Raw genomic sequence first — 13,408 nt, forward strand, 5'->3', positions numbered from 1 at the left:
CTGAGTCACCATTTCTCCAGCACCTCAAGAAATCCATTACTTCTCATAGATATTCAGCCACTACTGCCACCTTGTTCAACTCCTTCCTGGATGGGAGGGAAGTGAAGACTCCAGGACCTATATTGTTCCGTGAGGAAAAGACCAGAGGAACAGCTCTGAAGATGGAAGAATAGATAGAAAAGCAATGTAGAAAGGACAGAAAGAAGCAAAGGCGATCACCAGTGGGAGACAGAAAAGAGGACAAGAAGGGCTGAGGTACATTTTGTAATATCCTCATGGACAGTGGAGCTGTTTCCCCACCTGACTAGAAGGTGGCTGAGTAACCCTGAGATGAAGAAATGGGATTCCGGTATTACCTGGGAACATGGTAGGGGTCACACAGGTGGCTCAAAAGGTAAGAGCCATAGGGTCACTGGGGACCAGAATAACTCCATTTCTTATTGTAAAAGGATCTGGGTCTGAGGGAGGAGGGCTGGGCCTGGAGTCCTGGGTATGAGAGAGGAGGGCTAGGGCCTGAACCCCTGGATTTGAGGGAGGAGGACTGGGTCCTAGGCTCCAGGCTCTGAGAAAGGTGTTACGATCTGGACCCTTGGGTTAGTGGCAAGAAGGCTGAGGGAGGAGGGCCTAGGAGCTGGATCCCTGGTTCTAAAGGCTGAAAGCTGGGTCTGTGCTCTTCAGTCTGGGGGAAGGGACTATGCAAACAGCCTAGCCTTTCCTGTAGTGGATTCAGGGAGGGGCGCTGGCCTGGTGTCTATTGCCAGGCAGTACTTTCTATTTCCTGGCCTGACTTGGGTAATCCTGGGTATAAAAAGGGTTGCATTTCCTGCATAAAGAGCACTGGAGTCATTTCTAGCCACGGACTGGAATCATGAACCTTACGCCAGTGCTGACTCTCCTGGGAGTCACTGTTCTGCTACCCTGTACGTTAGAAATCCTGCCTGGAAGGGGACGTCTGTCCCAGGAAGTGGCACAAGGTAACCAACTGAGATGGAGCTGATCTTCTCATCACAGGTGTACCAGCTCTGAGTTGCAGAAGGGCGACAATAGAGACTGTGCGAAATGCCTCGGAGTTGCCCCTTGAGTGGAAGACCGGCGAGAAAACTTGTGAGGTCGGCGAGGGTTGCCAAGACCTGGTGATGCTCCTGGAGAATGGTAAGAAACTCCCCGAGGAACCGCGCCCTCTCGGACATCCTGCATGCTTGGGAGGGACTCTTCCTCACCAGCAGGTGCAATGCACGCATGCCCAGTCCCTTCCTTCCTAGCATCTCACCTACCTCGGGATGCCCAAACTCACTCCAGGACTCTGGAATCCCAATCCCCACCTTCACCCTCTTTCCCTTCTCCATCCAGGACCCCGAATAAACTTGGTGATCATCAAGGACTGTGTTAAGGCTGAGGACCAAGAGCCCCGGGTTACCTGGCTCAGGACCGGTCCTGGCCTCTCTATCGTCTCCTACACCCGTGTGTGTCGCCATAGTGACTTCTGCAATGATGTATCCAGCACTGAGGTTCTTGGGGACCTACCCTCACCCACAGGTGCCCCAGGGAGAAAGAATGTCAGGAGAGGAGGAGGGAGAAGTTCTTAAAAGGAAGGGGAGGGGCTCTGGGAGAGAACATGCTCACCTGCCAACTGAAGTTTGACCCCACCCTTGATTGCACCGCTTCTTTTCTTTTCCCTCTCTTGCCACCCTCTCCTCCCTCCATCCCACCTCAGAACACTCCTGCCATCATTTTACAACAGAGTTGGAGTTAGGAGCTAGCCATATTTTCTGATGTTGAACCACCAGCCTTCAAGGCTGGCACTTGATCCCACCCCTGCTCTTTCGACATAGCCCTTCTCTGTGTGTGGCTGGGATCCGGTCACTGGTGGCTCTCATATAGGGTTTCTGTGTTTCCTTCCCCTAAGGGGCATTGGCCTCCAACTTTGTTGATTGTTGTTGGTGTTGTTTGAAAATGTAGGTGTGTTGGTGTGTTCGTGTGGGGGGAGGGGGCGGGGGGCTAGTGTAAGCACATGTACACATGCACACAAGTGTGTGTGACGGGGTGCATATTTGTGTGAATATGTGTAGAAGCCAGAGTCCAACTTGGGGTATTCTTCCTAGAAACCATCTAGTTTAGTGTCTTTGAAACGAGGTTTTTCCTTGGAACCTGGAGCTAGCTCACAGATTAGTCTAGGCTGGCTGAGGATCAAACCCCAAGGACACAGTTGGCTCTGCCTCTTAAGTGGCCCAGTGCACCTAGTGGGAACTGAATACAGGTCCTCATGTCCCCAAGGCATGTCCCAGCCCTGGCCTGGAACTTTTCACAGCCTTTGCTGCTGTTATATGACATTTGGGGCAGTGGTGTGCTGGAAGATTTGCTGAATAAATGTTTGTTTTCTTTCACTGTTTAGCAGAAGTTATGGGTGAAACCACTGGTTCATACTAGGGCACCCTCCTTTCCTTGGCGGAATCTGTGTCTCTGTCCCGTCTCAAAAGTCATCCTTCCACAGGCCCAGAGCCATTCTGACCTCAGCCCCAGGGTCTCTGCTCATCTCCCCAAGCCCTTTGTCCTTGATCCCCCAACTAGACCATAGCCTGAAATCTCTGCAGATGAACCTGTATAAGGGGAACCTCAGGAGGGAATGCTGGGTAACAAAGTGGGAAGGAGGCCTTCCCACTGCCCCTCACTGCATCTGTCACCTGCAGTCCCAGGGACCCTGCGCTGTCCACTCTGCCTTTCTAAAGATGGCTGTGAGGACACCCTCGAGCAAGTCTGCCCCATAGGCAGTACACACTGCTACAATGGAGTCCTCAGGCTTAGGGGAGGTAAGCCTGGACTAGGGGACCCTGGGAGAAAAGGCTAGGTAGGCATTGATATCCACGTGCCTGGAGAACATGGGTAAACTGAGGTGGGCATTGAACCCTGGATCTGGGTTTGCCTGAGACTTGGAAGGTTTTGTGTCAACTTTGTCTACCCTCCCCCCTTTGTCCTCTTTCCCTTGCCTAGCCCACATCACCACCAATCTGAGGGTGCAGGGCTGCATGCCCCAGCCAGACTGCAACCTGCTCAATGGCACCAAGGCAATTGGGACCTTGGATGTGAGTGAAAACTGCGGTCTTCAATTGGGTGAGTAGGCCAAGCCTCAGGATGAGATTATAGTTGTAAAGTGTAGAATACCTCAAAGCCCTCAGCCAAGGCCAGCCATTCCCAAGAAATCCAAAGCTTATTTATCACTCAGGGTAGGAGTGAGAGGACTCTTTCAGAGAGTGGCTGGAGGGCTAGAGAGTGTGAGCCTGAAGAGATGTCCAGCTGCAGGAGAGAGCTAAAGGACAGGCACAATGACAGATGTCTCAGCTAATGTTGAACTGAATGTGGCTGTGTTGAGTGGAACAGAGGGGTCAGGAGGAGGTTGAGAAGAGGGTGATTCCTATGTGATGTTTTACAACAGTCAGTTCAGGACCATGTGCTGGGGCTTGGGTGGGATTGATGACTGCCTTTTGCATGGCCCTGGAAAAGCCTAGGTTTCCTGGAAGTTTTTGTTTTAGTGGGTGTGTCTGGGTTTGTGCTAGGTTTGTTCAGGTGTGAGTGAGTGCATGTACGTGTGTGTGTGTGTGTGTGTGTGTGTGTGTGTGTGTGTGTGTATGTCTATGTGCAAGTGTGTGTGGAGGTCAGAGGACAACCTCAGACATCACCCTCAGAAACGCCATTTACCTCACTTTGAGATTGTGTGTGTGTGTGTGTGTGTGTGTGTGTGTGTGTGTGTGTGTACGCGAATGTGTGTCTTGGGGTCTGAAGTTTGATAATTAAGACAGACTTGATGGTCAGTGAGCTCCAAGAATCCACCTGCCTCTGCTTCCTCAGCACTGGGATTACAGGCATACACCATACACCCAGCTTTTGAAGATTTTTTTCAATGTGTGTGTTTATGTGAGCCGGTTCCCAGAGAGGTCAGGAAAGGGTCTCCCTGGAGCTGGTGTTACAGGTGGTCATGGGCTTTTTGATGTAGTTGCTGGGATCCAAACTCAGGTCCTCTGCAAGAGGAGGCACCTCACCAGCCACAACACACACCCAACTTTTCCATGATTCTTGGGATCCTAGACTCAGGCTTTCATGCTTGCATAGCAAAGGCTATACTGACTGAACCACATCTCACCAGCTCAGTGTTGATGTTTTTACCCAAGTAGATGGAAAAGTCTGAGGATGTAGGCTAGATGTCACTAACACCAAGGATTCCTGCCTCGAGTAGCACAAGAGATAGTCCTGAAAGGGGGCCAACCTTTAGTGTTTATGATGTGTTCCACCAGGAAGAGGTTTCCTGGGACATGGAGCTGGGGAAGCCCCTGAAGTGGATTTGATCTCCCTGTCCAGGTCCACAGGCTCTGGACTGCAACAGTGTGGCCTTAGACACTGTACGGAATGTATCAGATCTGCACCTGAGCTGGACAACTGACTGGAAAACCTGTGAGGCTGGCCAGGGGTGCCAGGAAACATTGATGCTAATACAGAATGGTAAGAGGAGGTCCCGCTCTTATCACTAGCCCCTCCCACCACATCCTGGGAATGACTCCATAACCCATCTGCATGGCACTGGAATCTAGGACTCCTTCATGAGCAGGTGAACCCCCTCCTGTGTCTGGTCCCTTCCTCACCTGCCTCTATCCCACCTCCCACTAGGACACTGTAGATCTGTGCTCACACCAGCCTCCCTCTGTTTCCAGGACAAGAATTTCACATGGTTCTCACTAAGGGATGTACTAGTGATGCAAACAGAAAGCCTGAAATCACCAGGCATAGAACAGGTCCCGGAATCTCCATCATCACCTATGTGCACGTGTGCCGCCACGGGGACTTCTGTAATGACCTGTCTACAACTAGAAACCTTTGGACTCCACATCCTGACACAGGTACTAGAGTAGACAGATGCCTAGAGAAGGGAAGGAGTTGTCTGGAGGAAAGATGGGGCTGTGAGGTAGAAATAAGTATACATAGGCTATTTCTTTTACTACATTTTTATTTTTGTGGTGCTAGATTTGGAATCCAGGGCCTTGTACAAGCTAGGCAAGTGCTCTACCACTGAGCCACACCCCTACCCCTCATTGGGGAATTCTAGGCAAAGGCTGTACCACTGAGCCACAACCCAACCCCTCATTGGGGGATTCTAGGCAAAGGCTGTACCACTAAGCCACACCCCAACCCTTCACTGGGGGATTCTAGGCAAGCACCACTGAGTGACATCTCCACCCTTGAGGCTGTTTAAGACCACCACCAACTCTACAGGCTGGCAGCCCATTAGCTCCCTCCACCTTCATTTCTACTGTGCATCTCTTCTGCATTTCCTTCCTGTACCCCCCCTTGCTGGTCCTGTTTATATGCATCTCATTAACTCCCATGTCGGTTTTCTGTTGCTGAAGCACCAACCTCAGACAGGTCTTGCTCCCACCTGGCTCCTTCTAATTCCTCTCAGGCTGATTTGGAACCCCAGTGTCACGTTTAGTGCCTTTTGTACTTCTTCTTTTTTATTGAATATTAGTCTAGAACATTCCCTTCTTGTTGCCTGGTGCTTGAGAACAGGACAGTTGTCTTGACCTTGGTTATTTGACAGGTATTGGGAGCAGATGGGGGGAGTGGAGAGATGGCTCAACTGTTAGGGATCTATTGCTCTCCTAAAAACCCAAGTCCAGTTTCCAGCACTCCCCTTGAATGCTCACAACAGCCTGTAACTCTGGTTTAAAGACCCTGAAGCCTGGGCAACTGCACATGATGGAAACCCACCTCCACCCCTACACAATACACATGATTAAAAGCAGTAAAAATAAGTCTTTTTTAAAAAAAGTTTGGAGTAAAGTCAGTGGTCCCTTTGAGGTACCCCGAATCTTCCTATATAAGTTCATGTCTCTTGTCCAACCTCAGATCTTCTCCCCAGATCCCACCCAGGAAAATAGCACCTCTGGTGTTTTTGGCCAGAGGGCCTCCCCTGCACTCTCTACATCTTTGCTCCCCTGCTAGGCCACAACCCAAACTCCCTGCATCTGGGCCTATACAGAGAGACTGAGGCATACTGGGGGAATGAGTTGGGGGTCCTCTGACCCAAATCCAGAACCTCCCACTGTCCCTCACTGCTTCTGCTGCTTCCAGTCCCAGGCACCCTGAGCTGCCCACACTGCCTTTCAACTCGTGGCTGTGAACAGGCATCCCAGCAGGCCTGTCCTGCAGGCAGCTCCCACTGCTACAATGGAGTCCTCAGACTCAGGGGAGGTAAGCCTGGACATGGGGAGGACTGGAAGTTGAGATTTAGTGTCTGAGAATTGAGGGTAAATTCAAACAGGGCATAAGACCCAGAGGGGAGCAGGGCTGGCCTCCTGGAGCTGGGCTAGCCTCTGAGGCCTACGTTATCCTTATCCCGTGTCTCTGTCTTTCCATCTCCTCCTCTCCTAGAGGGCATTGTCATCAATCTGAGGGTGCAGGGCTGCATGCCACAGTCAGGCTGCAACCTGTTTGATGGCACCAAGGCCATTGGACCCATAGATGTGAATGAGAACTGCAGCCCCCAGTCAGGTGAGTTTCATATAGGAAAAGGAGGTGAATCCCTTGCACTGTAGCCTGTGACAAGATGACCCTTGTGGGACACCCAAAGCCATCTACCATGGATAGCCAGGCCAGAGCATCACTCACTCAGATGTGTAAGCAAGTGGGGGAGGGAGATTCTCCAGGGAGGCTGTGGCAGCAGCATAGAAAGGTGTCCACTTAAGGAAGAGAGGGATTGTGCCCCAGGAGACAAAAGCATTGAGAGAAGCGTTGAATAATTCTGGGACAAGTGAGCTTGTGTGGCCTCTTCTTGTGCAAGGATAAGCTCAGGGAGCAAGTGCCAGGTGCACAGCTACCTTCTTGGTTATCCCATTCTACACACCCAGACCTGGCATCAGCCTGGGTCTCAGGGTTCATTTTTACCACCTCCAGTCTCTCCATCACCTTCTCCCATCCTCATCTATGATACCCAGCAGCCTTGCTCTATTGGAAAAAAAATCAGAGAGAGAATCAAGGGGGGGTTGGTATAACAGAGAATGTAGGAGTTAAATGGGGGCTCCGGGAGTGTCTCTACTTGTGCATTCACCGGCAGCCACAGGGGCACTCACTTGGCAGATGGGGTGGTGGTGGAGTTTCCCAGAAGGGTTACAAGGGAAGGAGAAGTTATAGTAGAGACGGAAAATGGACTAGGAGTCTTATCTTCCCTAAATGTGTGGTTTTGTCAGTCCCTGCCTCATGCAAGACATGCATACTCACATACCTGCACACACATTTGCATGCTCACACATCTGTACACACATGTATGCTCACACACATGCATGTTCACACACCTGCACACAGACGCATGTGTGGTCTTAACCCTCAGAGCTTCAAGGAGAAAGAGTTCAGGGGTGTGGGGAGATGGCTCAGCAGGAAAAGTGCTTGCCACACAGCATGAAGTCTAGAACCTGAAACCCCTGCAGGCATGTAAAACCGAGTGTAGCAGCACACATCCAAAACCCTAGCTCTGGTGTTGAGAGAGGGAAGGGAAGAAACAGATGAATTCCCAGAGCCCCTGACTGGCCAATCGGTGAGGTCTGGGTTCAATGAGAGTCTGTGTCTCAAAAGATAAGGTCGAAGATACCTCTGGCCTCCACATGCATACTCAAATACACACATCTGCACACATGCAAGCACACACATGCATGCTCACATACCAGCACACACACATGCATGCTCATATACCTGCACACACACATGCATGCTCACATATCTGCACACACACGCGCATGCTCACATATCTGCACACACACATGCATGCTCACATACCTGCACACACACATGCATGCTCACATACCTGCACACACACATGCATGCTCACATACCTGCACACACACATGCATGCTCACAAAACTGCACACACACATGCATGCTCACACAACTGCACACAGACATATGCACACCTATACACAGGCTTGCATGCTTAAATAAAAACTTCAGAGAGTTGAGTGGGTTCCTCAAATGTTCCATTTCCATTTTATTTTTAATACATTTCCTTATTTATGTGTGTGTGTTCGTGTGCACACAAGTGGCCATGTGTTAGTGGAGGTAAGAGAAAAACTTCTTCCACTGTGTAAGTTCTGGGGGTCGAACTCAGGACTCTGCTTGTCAAGCTTGTCGGACAAGTATCTTAACCCCCTGTGCCATGTTGGCCTTGTTTGAGTTTTAATCTGTTTGTCCACCTCCGTTGACTTGAGGATTTGAGTTGGGTGTCAGAGAGGCTGCTTAGGGAGGCTAGCCAGTATCCCCGGAAGTCAATCTGGGAGACCCTCCATTATGAGTTTGCTCCTCCTCACCCAGGCGCTCAGCCACTAGAATGCAGGAGTGGGCAAGCAGAAGGCCTAAGGAAAGTGTCGTCGCTGCCCCTGGACTGGACAACCGGATGGCAGACTTGTAAAATCGGCGAGGGGTGCCAGGAAACTGTCTTGCTCATCATAAACGGTGAGAAGAGAGCCTCGGCGTGAGACCCGCCCCTTCCGGCTCAGCCCCGCCCCAAGAGTTCGACCCGGAATTCCCGAAGCCACACCCCCGTGCCCCGCCCCCACCCACCGTCTCACAAATAGCAGCCTGCTTAGGTCCTCGAGGCACAACATCCCACCACGACCCCCCTCATACCCTCCCTCCGGCCTCCCTCTCTCCTTCCAGGACCAGATGTGAACTTGGTTCTCTCCAAAGGTTGCACAGCAGATAAAGACCACAAGCCCCGAGTCACCCGGCACAGGACAGGTCCCGGCCTCTCCATCATCTCTTACACCCACGTGTGCCGCCACTGGGACTTCTGCAATGACCTGTCCTCCACGCATCCTCTCTGGGTCCCACCACCTGCCACAGGTGCTAGAGGGAGGTGGAGGGAGGGGCGGTCACAGGAGTAGGAGACGGGATGGCAGAATGAAGGACCTAGCTGTGTGGTTCTAAAGAGAACACTAAGGGTGTTGATTTACAAACTGTCCCTGCCTTTTCCCACCCCCACCCGTCCTTCCCCCTCCCACCTGGACCTCTAGCTCCCTACCAAGCTCCCTCCCCTCTCTCTCTCAAGCTCCATCTATACCTTTCTCCTCCCACATGCCCTGACATCTAACCTCTAAACTCTCCGGTGCACTTTTCATAGTCACAGAGCAGTGAACTGGGTGGCTTTTCTTCTGTGCATGTGTGTGTACAAGTGTGGAGGCCAAAGGGCACAGGTGACATTCCTCAGGAGCCATATGCCTTATTATTTATTTATTTATTTATTTATTTAGAGACAGGGTCTTTTATTGACCCGGAGCTCACCCATTAGGGTAGACTGACTGGCCAGTGAGCCCCAGGGACCAGCTCATCACAACTTCCCCAGCTCTGGCATTATGAGAATGAAGCCCACCCGTGTGGCACTTTGCTTACAGAGTCCTCTTACCAGCACACTGATGTTAAATCACCTCAGAGTCCATCAGTCTGACCCCGCTCCTCCTGAATAGCCCTTTTCTCTGGGGGGGGGGAGTTATTCACTAATGCCCATTTTGTGTTTGTCACATTTTTTCTCCCCTAAGGATACTGGCCTTGAACTTCCCACTGTCCTTACCTGGTGTTTGTTAAGCAGAGGATGAGATTTGTCTTCTCTGGAATATTGGTCCCTTGTCCTACTTGACCATTTAATGGACTTTGAAGTCATTGATGCCTTCCAGATCCCCCTCCTATCCTTGACCACGTCCTTATATCTGCCAGTCACACAGAAAAGACCCTGCTGGTCCGCAGGCTCCAGCCCTAGGCCTGGGGTCTCTACGGGTCTTCTCTGCCTTCAGGCATCGTGCCCCCTTAGGACACACAATTCCTGTCCTTGGGCCCCCATGAGACCCAGAGGGCACCGAGTAACTTCATTCTTAGGACCACTGGGCCCCTCCCACTGCCCCTCACCATGACTGTCATCTCCCAGGTCCAGGGAACCTGCTCTGCCCACTCTGCCTTTCTAAGGATGGCTGCCCACAGAATGTCCCCGAACAGGTCTGCCCTGCAGGCAGCACACACTGCTACCATGGAGTTCTCAGCTTCAGGGGAAGTAAGCCTTGTTGTTATTTTGCACCAACGTTAACATAAAGCCGGAAGGGCGGTCCTGCATGGGGGACCATGGGGGCTTCCATGGCACGCTAGGGTGGCCGAGGCAGGGGACAAACGCACCAGGCAGACAGAGCTTGAATGAGAAGTTTTATTAGAAAATGGAGGGAGAGGTAAGGAAAGGAAAAGAGGTGAAGAGACACAGAGGGAGGGCAGAAGAGGAGACAGGAGCAGAAAGAGAGGAGAGCAGAGAGGGCAGGAAGAACAGTAAGAGAGCACACGTGGGCAGAGGTCTTTCTTTTAAAGGGGTCCTTTGCACCTGCCTTCAGATTAGTACTCATGAAAGCCTGAGCTGACCAGAGTACTGCCTGAGTGCATTCTGCCAGGAGACAGGGGCAGGCCAGCATAATGCCTGAATCCTTACAAGCCTAGATGTGGGGACTGGGGGACTGAACATGGTAGGCTGAGAGTGGAGATCTGGGCGTCTGGGAGGAAGGTAAGCTGAGAGAAGGAATGAGCTCCCAGGAGTGAGGGGCCAGCCTCCCAGAGCTGGGCTTGCCTCTGAGGCTCTCATGATCTGTGTGTGAGAGCATCTCTGTCTCTCCCTTCTCCTATCCTAGGAGGGCTCATTTCTGATCTGAAGGTGCAGGGTTGCATGTCCCAGCCTGGGTGCAACCTGCTCAATGGCACCCAGATAATAGGACCCATAGATGTGCGTGAGGATTGCGGTTTTCAATTAGGTGAGTTGCATGTGGGAAAACAACCCTGTACTGCAGCCTCCATGAAAAAGGATACTTGTGGAATACCCCAAACCATCAACAGAGGCTATCCATGGCAACAGAGGGCATAAGCTGGATGTCACAGGCACCTTAAATGAGATCTCTCTCTAGTGTGTACCTGGGAGGAGATTCTCCAGAGAGGATGCTGGAGATTGGGAGGGGGAGGACCAAGGAGAGACTGTGGCCTAGGGGATGAGGGGCCAGTGATTTGTGAGGTGGCTTAGTGGACATAAACCTTACTACCTGAGTTCTGTCCCTGAGATCCACGTGGTGGAAGGAGAGAATCTGGAAAGTTGTCCTCTGATCCCCACAGTGTGCTGTGAAGTGAGCATACCCACACCACACAAGCAAGTAATAAATACATGATTCTGTCCCTGGGGAGCCTGTCTATATTGGCTATGAGGGGTTAATGGAAGGAAAGTCAGGGTGCAAGGTAGTTGCTCTGCATAGGATCTCATGCTGTGGACAGTGCTCTGATGCCCAGCAGGTTTCATTCTTGAGAGCAAGAGCTTCTTTCTGATTGTATCTCATTTTAATTTATCATTGTCATGTATTCATTGTGCAGAGTGGTGGGCTTCATTGTGGCATTTTCATTCAACTATGTTGTGTACTCTGACCTCAATTACTCCCTTGTCCCCACTTTGCCCCAAATAGTCTCCTTTCTTCTTTCACATCATAAATGTGCAAATTTGTGTGTGTTCATATGTGTGTGAATGTGTATACATGAGTGTGTGTGTGAATGTCTACACATGAGTGTGTTGTAGTGAGTAATCCTGTTTAGAGATACTGCTGACCATGCCTGCTTGGGGCTGGCCACAGATACCAACTGTTACACACAGGACAGAGAGCCGTGGATGGATTCAATAATGATAGCAAGGCAATAGGGAGCCATGGAAGGGAGAGAAGAGCCAGTAGGCATCCTGGCTCTTCTGGAAGTATGACTGAGAGACCAAAGCCAGTGCCATTTTAGAAAAGAGGACTAGAAACAGAATATGGGAACTTCAACCATAACCTGTGCAGACTGGCTCACATCACCCACCCAGTTAACAGATAACCACACATGGCTGTGACTCCAGCAAGGAGAACAGATACCCCAGGTTAATCAACAGGGTTGCAAACCAACTTTAATGGGCTCATTTGTGCTAAAGATTAACCTATAGAAATTCCTTCAAATTCCTCTAGACACCCCAACCAATCAGCTTTGAACCCGTACTCCTCACCCTACCTATGGTTTTAGTCTTTATAAACCCCTTGCTTACAAGGCTCAGAACCTTCTCCTGCAGCTGCTGCTTCAGTCTGTGGGAATGAGGTCCCTGTCTAGGCTTGGATTCAATAAACCTTGTGCTGACATTTGGGGAGTAGTCTCCTTGATGGTCTCTCTGGAGGTCCTGGGGACTGGGCGTAACAGTGACCTTCTGTGACCTAGCCTCCGTTCCCTCTTCTGCCTATGTATTTCTAACTTCAGACCTTCAAGAGGGAACTGAGTGAGTGCAACCAACATTAATCTTTATGTTAGCTCCTTTTCCCACAGCTGGATCCAGGGACTTGAGGGCATAAGCTGGATGTCACAGGCACCTTCTGTGGCATGAGAAAAGATACTAGGAGGGTCCACTTGTTGCTGGTTGTGAGTGAGGTCCCACCAAGTGAGGTCAATTTCATACAGAGAGGGATTTGCACAAGATCTCTCTCTCTCTCTCTCTCTCTCTCTCTCTCTCTCTCTCTCTCTCTCTCTTCTCTTTCTAGCTGCAGGGGCTCTGAAATGCCAGCATGGGACTTTGGAGATCACCAGAGATGTATCACAACTGCCTCTCCAGTGGACAGCTGGCCAGACAACCTGTGATGTTGGTGAAGGCTGCCAGGACACCCTGATGATGATAGAGAATGGTGAGAGGGGCCTTCTGCATATAGACACCCCGCTTTTACTCTGCCCTGCTCTCTTAGATCTGTGGATAACAGCCCTGACCTCCACCCCAGACTGCCCTTTCTATCTGTCCAGGAGAGCAGGTGTACTTGAGTCTCACGAAAGGCTGCACAACTACTGAGGACCAAGAGGCCAAAGTCACAGAGCACAGAACTGGCCCGGGGCTGTCTGTCACCTCCTATACACGAGTGTGTCGACTAAGAGACCTCTGCAATGACCTGTACACTACAGCCCCTCTCTGGGCTCCACCTCCTGCAGCAGGTGCTTGAGGGCTTCATGGGGAAGCTGGCTGCTGGGGAGAAAGGAAGGCAAGGTTTCAGCTGCTGATGATGTGTACTGAGGGAAGTTCATTTACAAAATCTTCCTCGCTGGAAAGCAGCTAGCAGCTCACTTCCTCCACTTTGCCCTTGTTTTCTCCACAGCCCACTGCCCCCAGCCCCTCCTCTTCCTGGCCTTTCCCTCTCCATTGCCTTCTGCATTCTCTCCTCTGCACTTCCCTGAGATCCACAACAACTCCAAACTCCCCTGGCTGATGAATGAAGTGTATTTTCTTTTTTTTAAGATCTTATTTTTAGTTTTTGTTTTCTCTCTCTCTCTCTCTCTCTCTCTCTCTCTCTCTCTCTCTCTCTCTCTCTCT

At 51.0% G+C, this 13,408-nt stretch overlaps 1 protein-coding gene across 1 annotated transcript in view; it reads left to right on the forward strand.

Moving 5' to 3' along the window:
• Positions 1-868: 868 nt before the first annotated feature.
• LOC100753760 (CD177 antigen) overlaps positions 869-13,408 on the forward strand; it is a 22,009-nt gene continuing 9,469 nt past the window's right edge. Inside the window, exons 1-11 of the mRNA XM_035448953.1 lie at positions 869-920; positions 1,012-1,152; positions 1,351-1,536; positions 2,688-2,807; positions 2,989-3,108; positions 4,351-4,491; positions 4,701-4,886; positions 6,118-6,237; positions 10,692-10,811; positions 12,600-12,734; positions 12,847-13,032. Coding sequence (XP_035304844.1) covers positions 869-920; positions 1,012-1,152; positions 1,351-1,536; positions 2,688-2,807; positions 2,989-3,108; positions 4,351-4,491; positions 4,701-4,886; positions 6,118-6,237; positions 10,692-10,811; positions 12,600-12,734; positions 12,847-13,032 — 1,507 coding nt within the window. The remainder of the gene's footprint in view (positions 921-1,011; positions 1,153-1,350; positions 1,537-2,687; positions 2,808-2,988; positions 3,109-4,350; positions 4,492-4,700; positions 4,887-6,117; positions 6,238-10,691; positions 10,812-12,599; positions 12,735-12,846; positions 13,033-13,408) is intronic.

This window comes from Cricetulus griseus, chromosome 8 (assembly GCF_003668045.3).
Source record: "Cricetulus griseus strain 17A/GY chromosome 8, alternate assembly CriGri-PICRH-1.0, whole genome shotgun sequence".
NCBI classification, from domain to species: domain Eukaryota; kingdom Metazoa; phylum Chordata; class Mammalia; order Rodentia; family Cricetidae; genus Cricetulus; species Cricetulus griseus.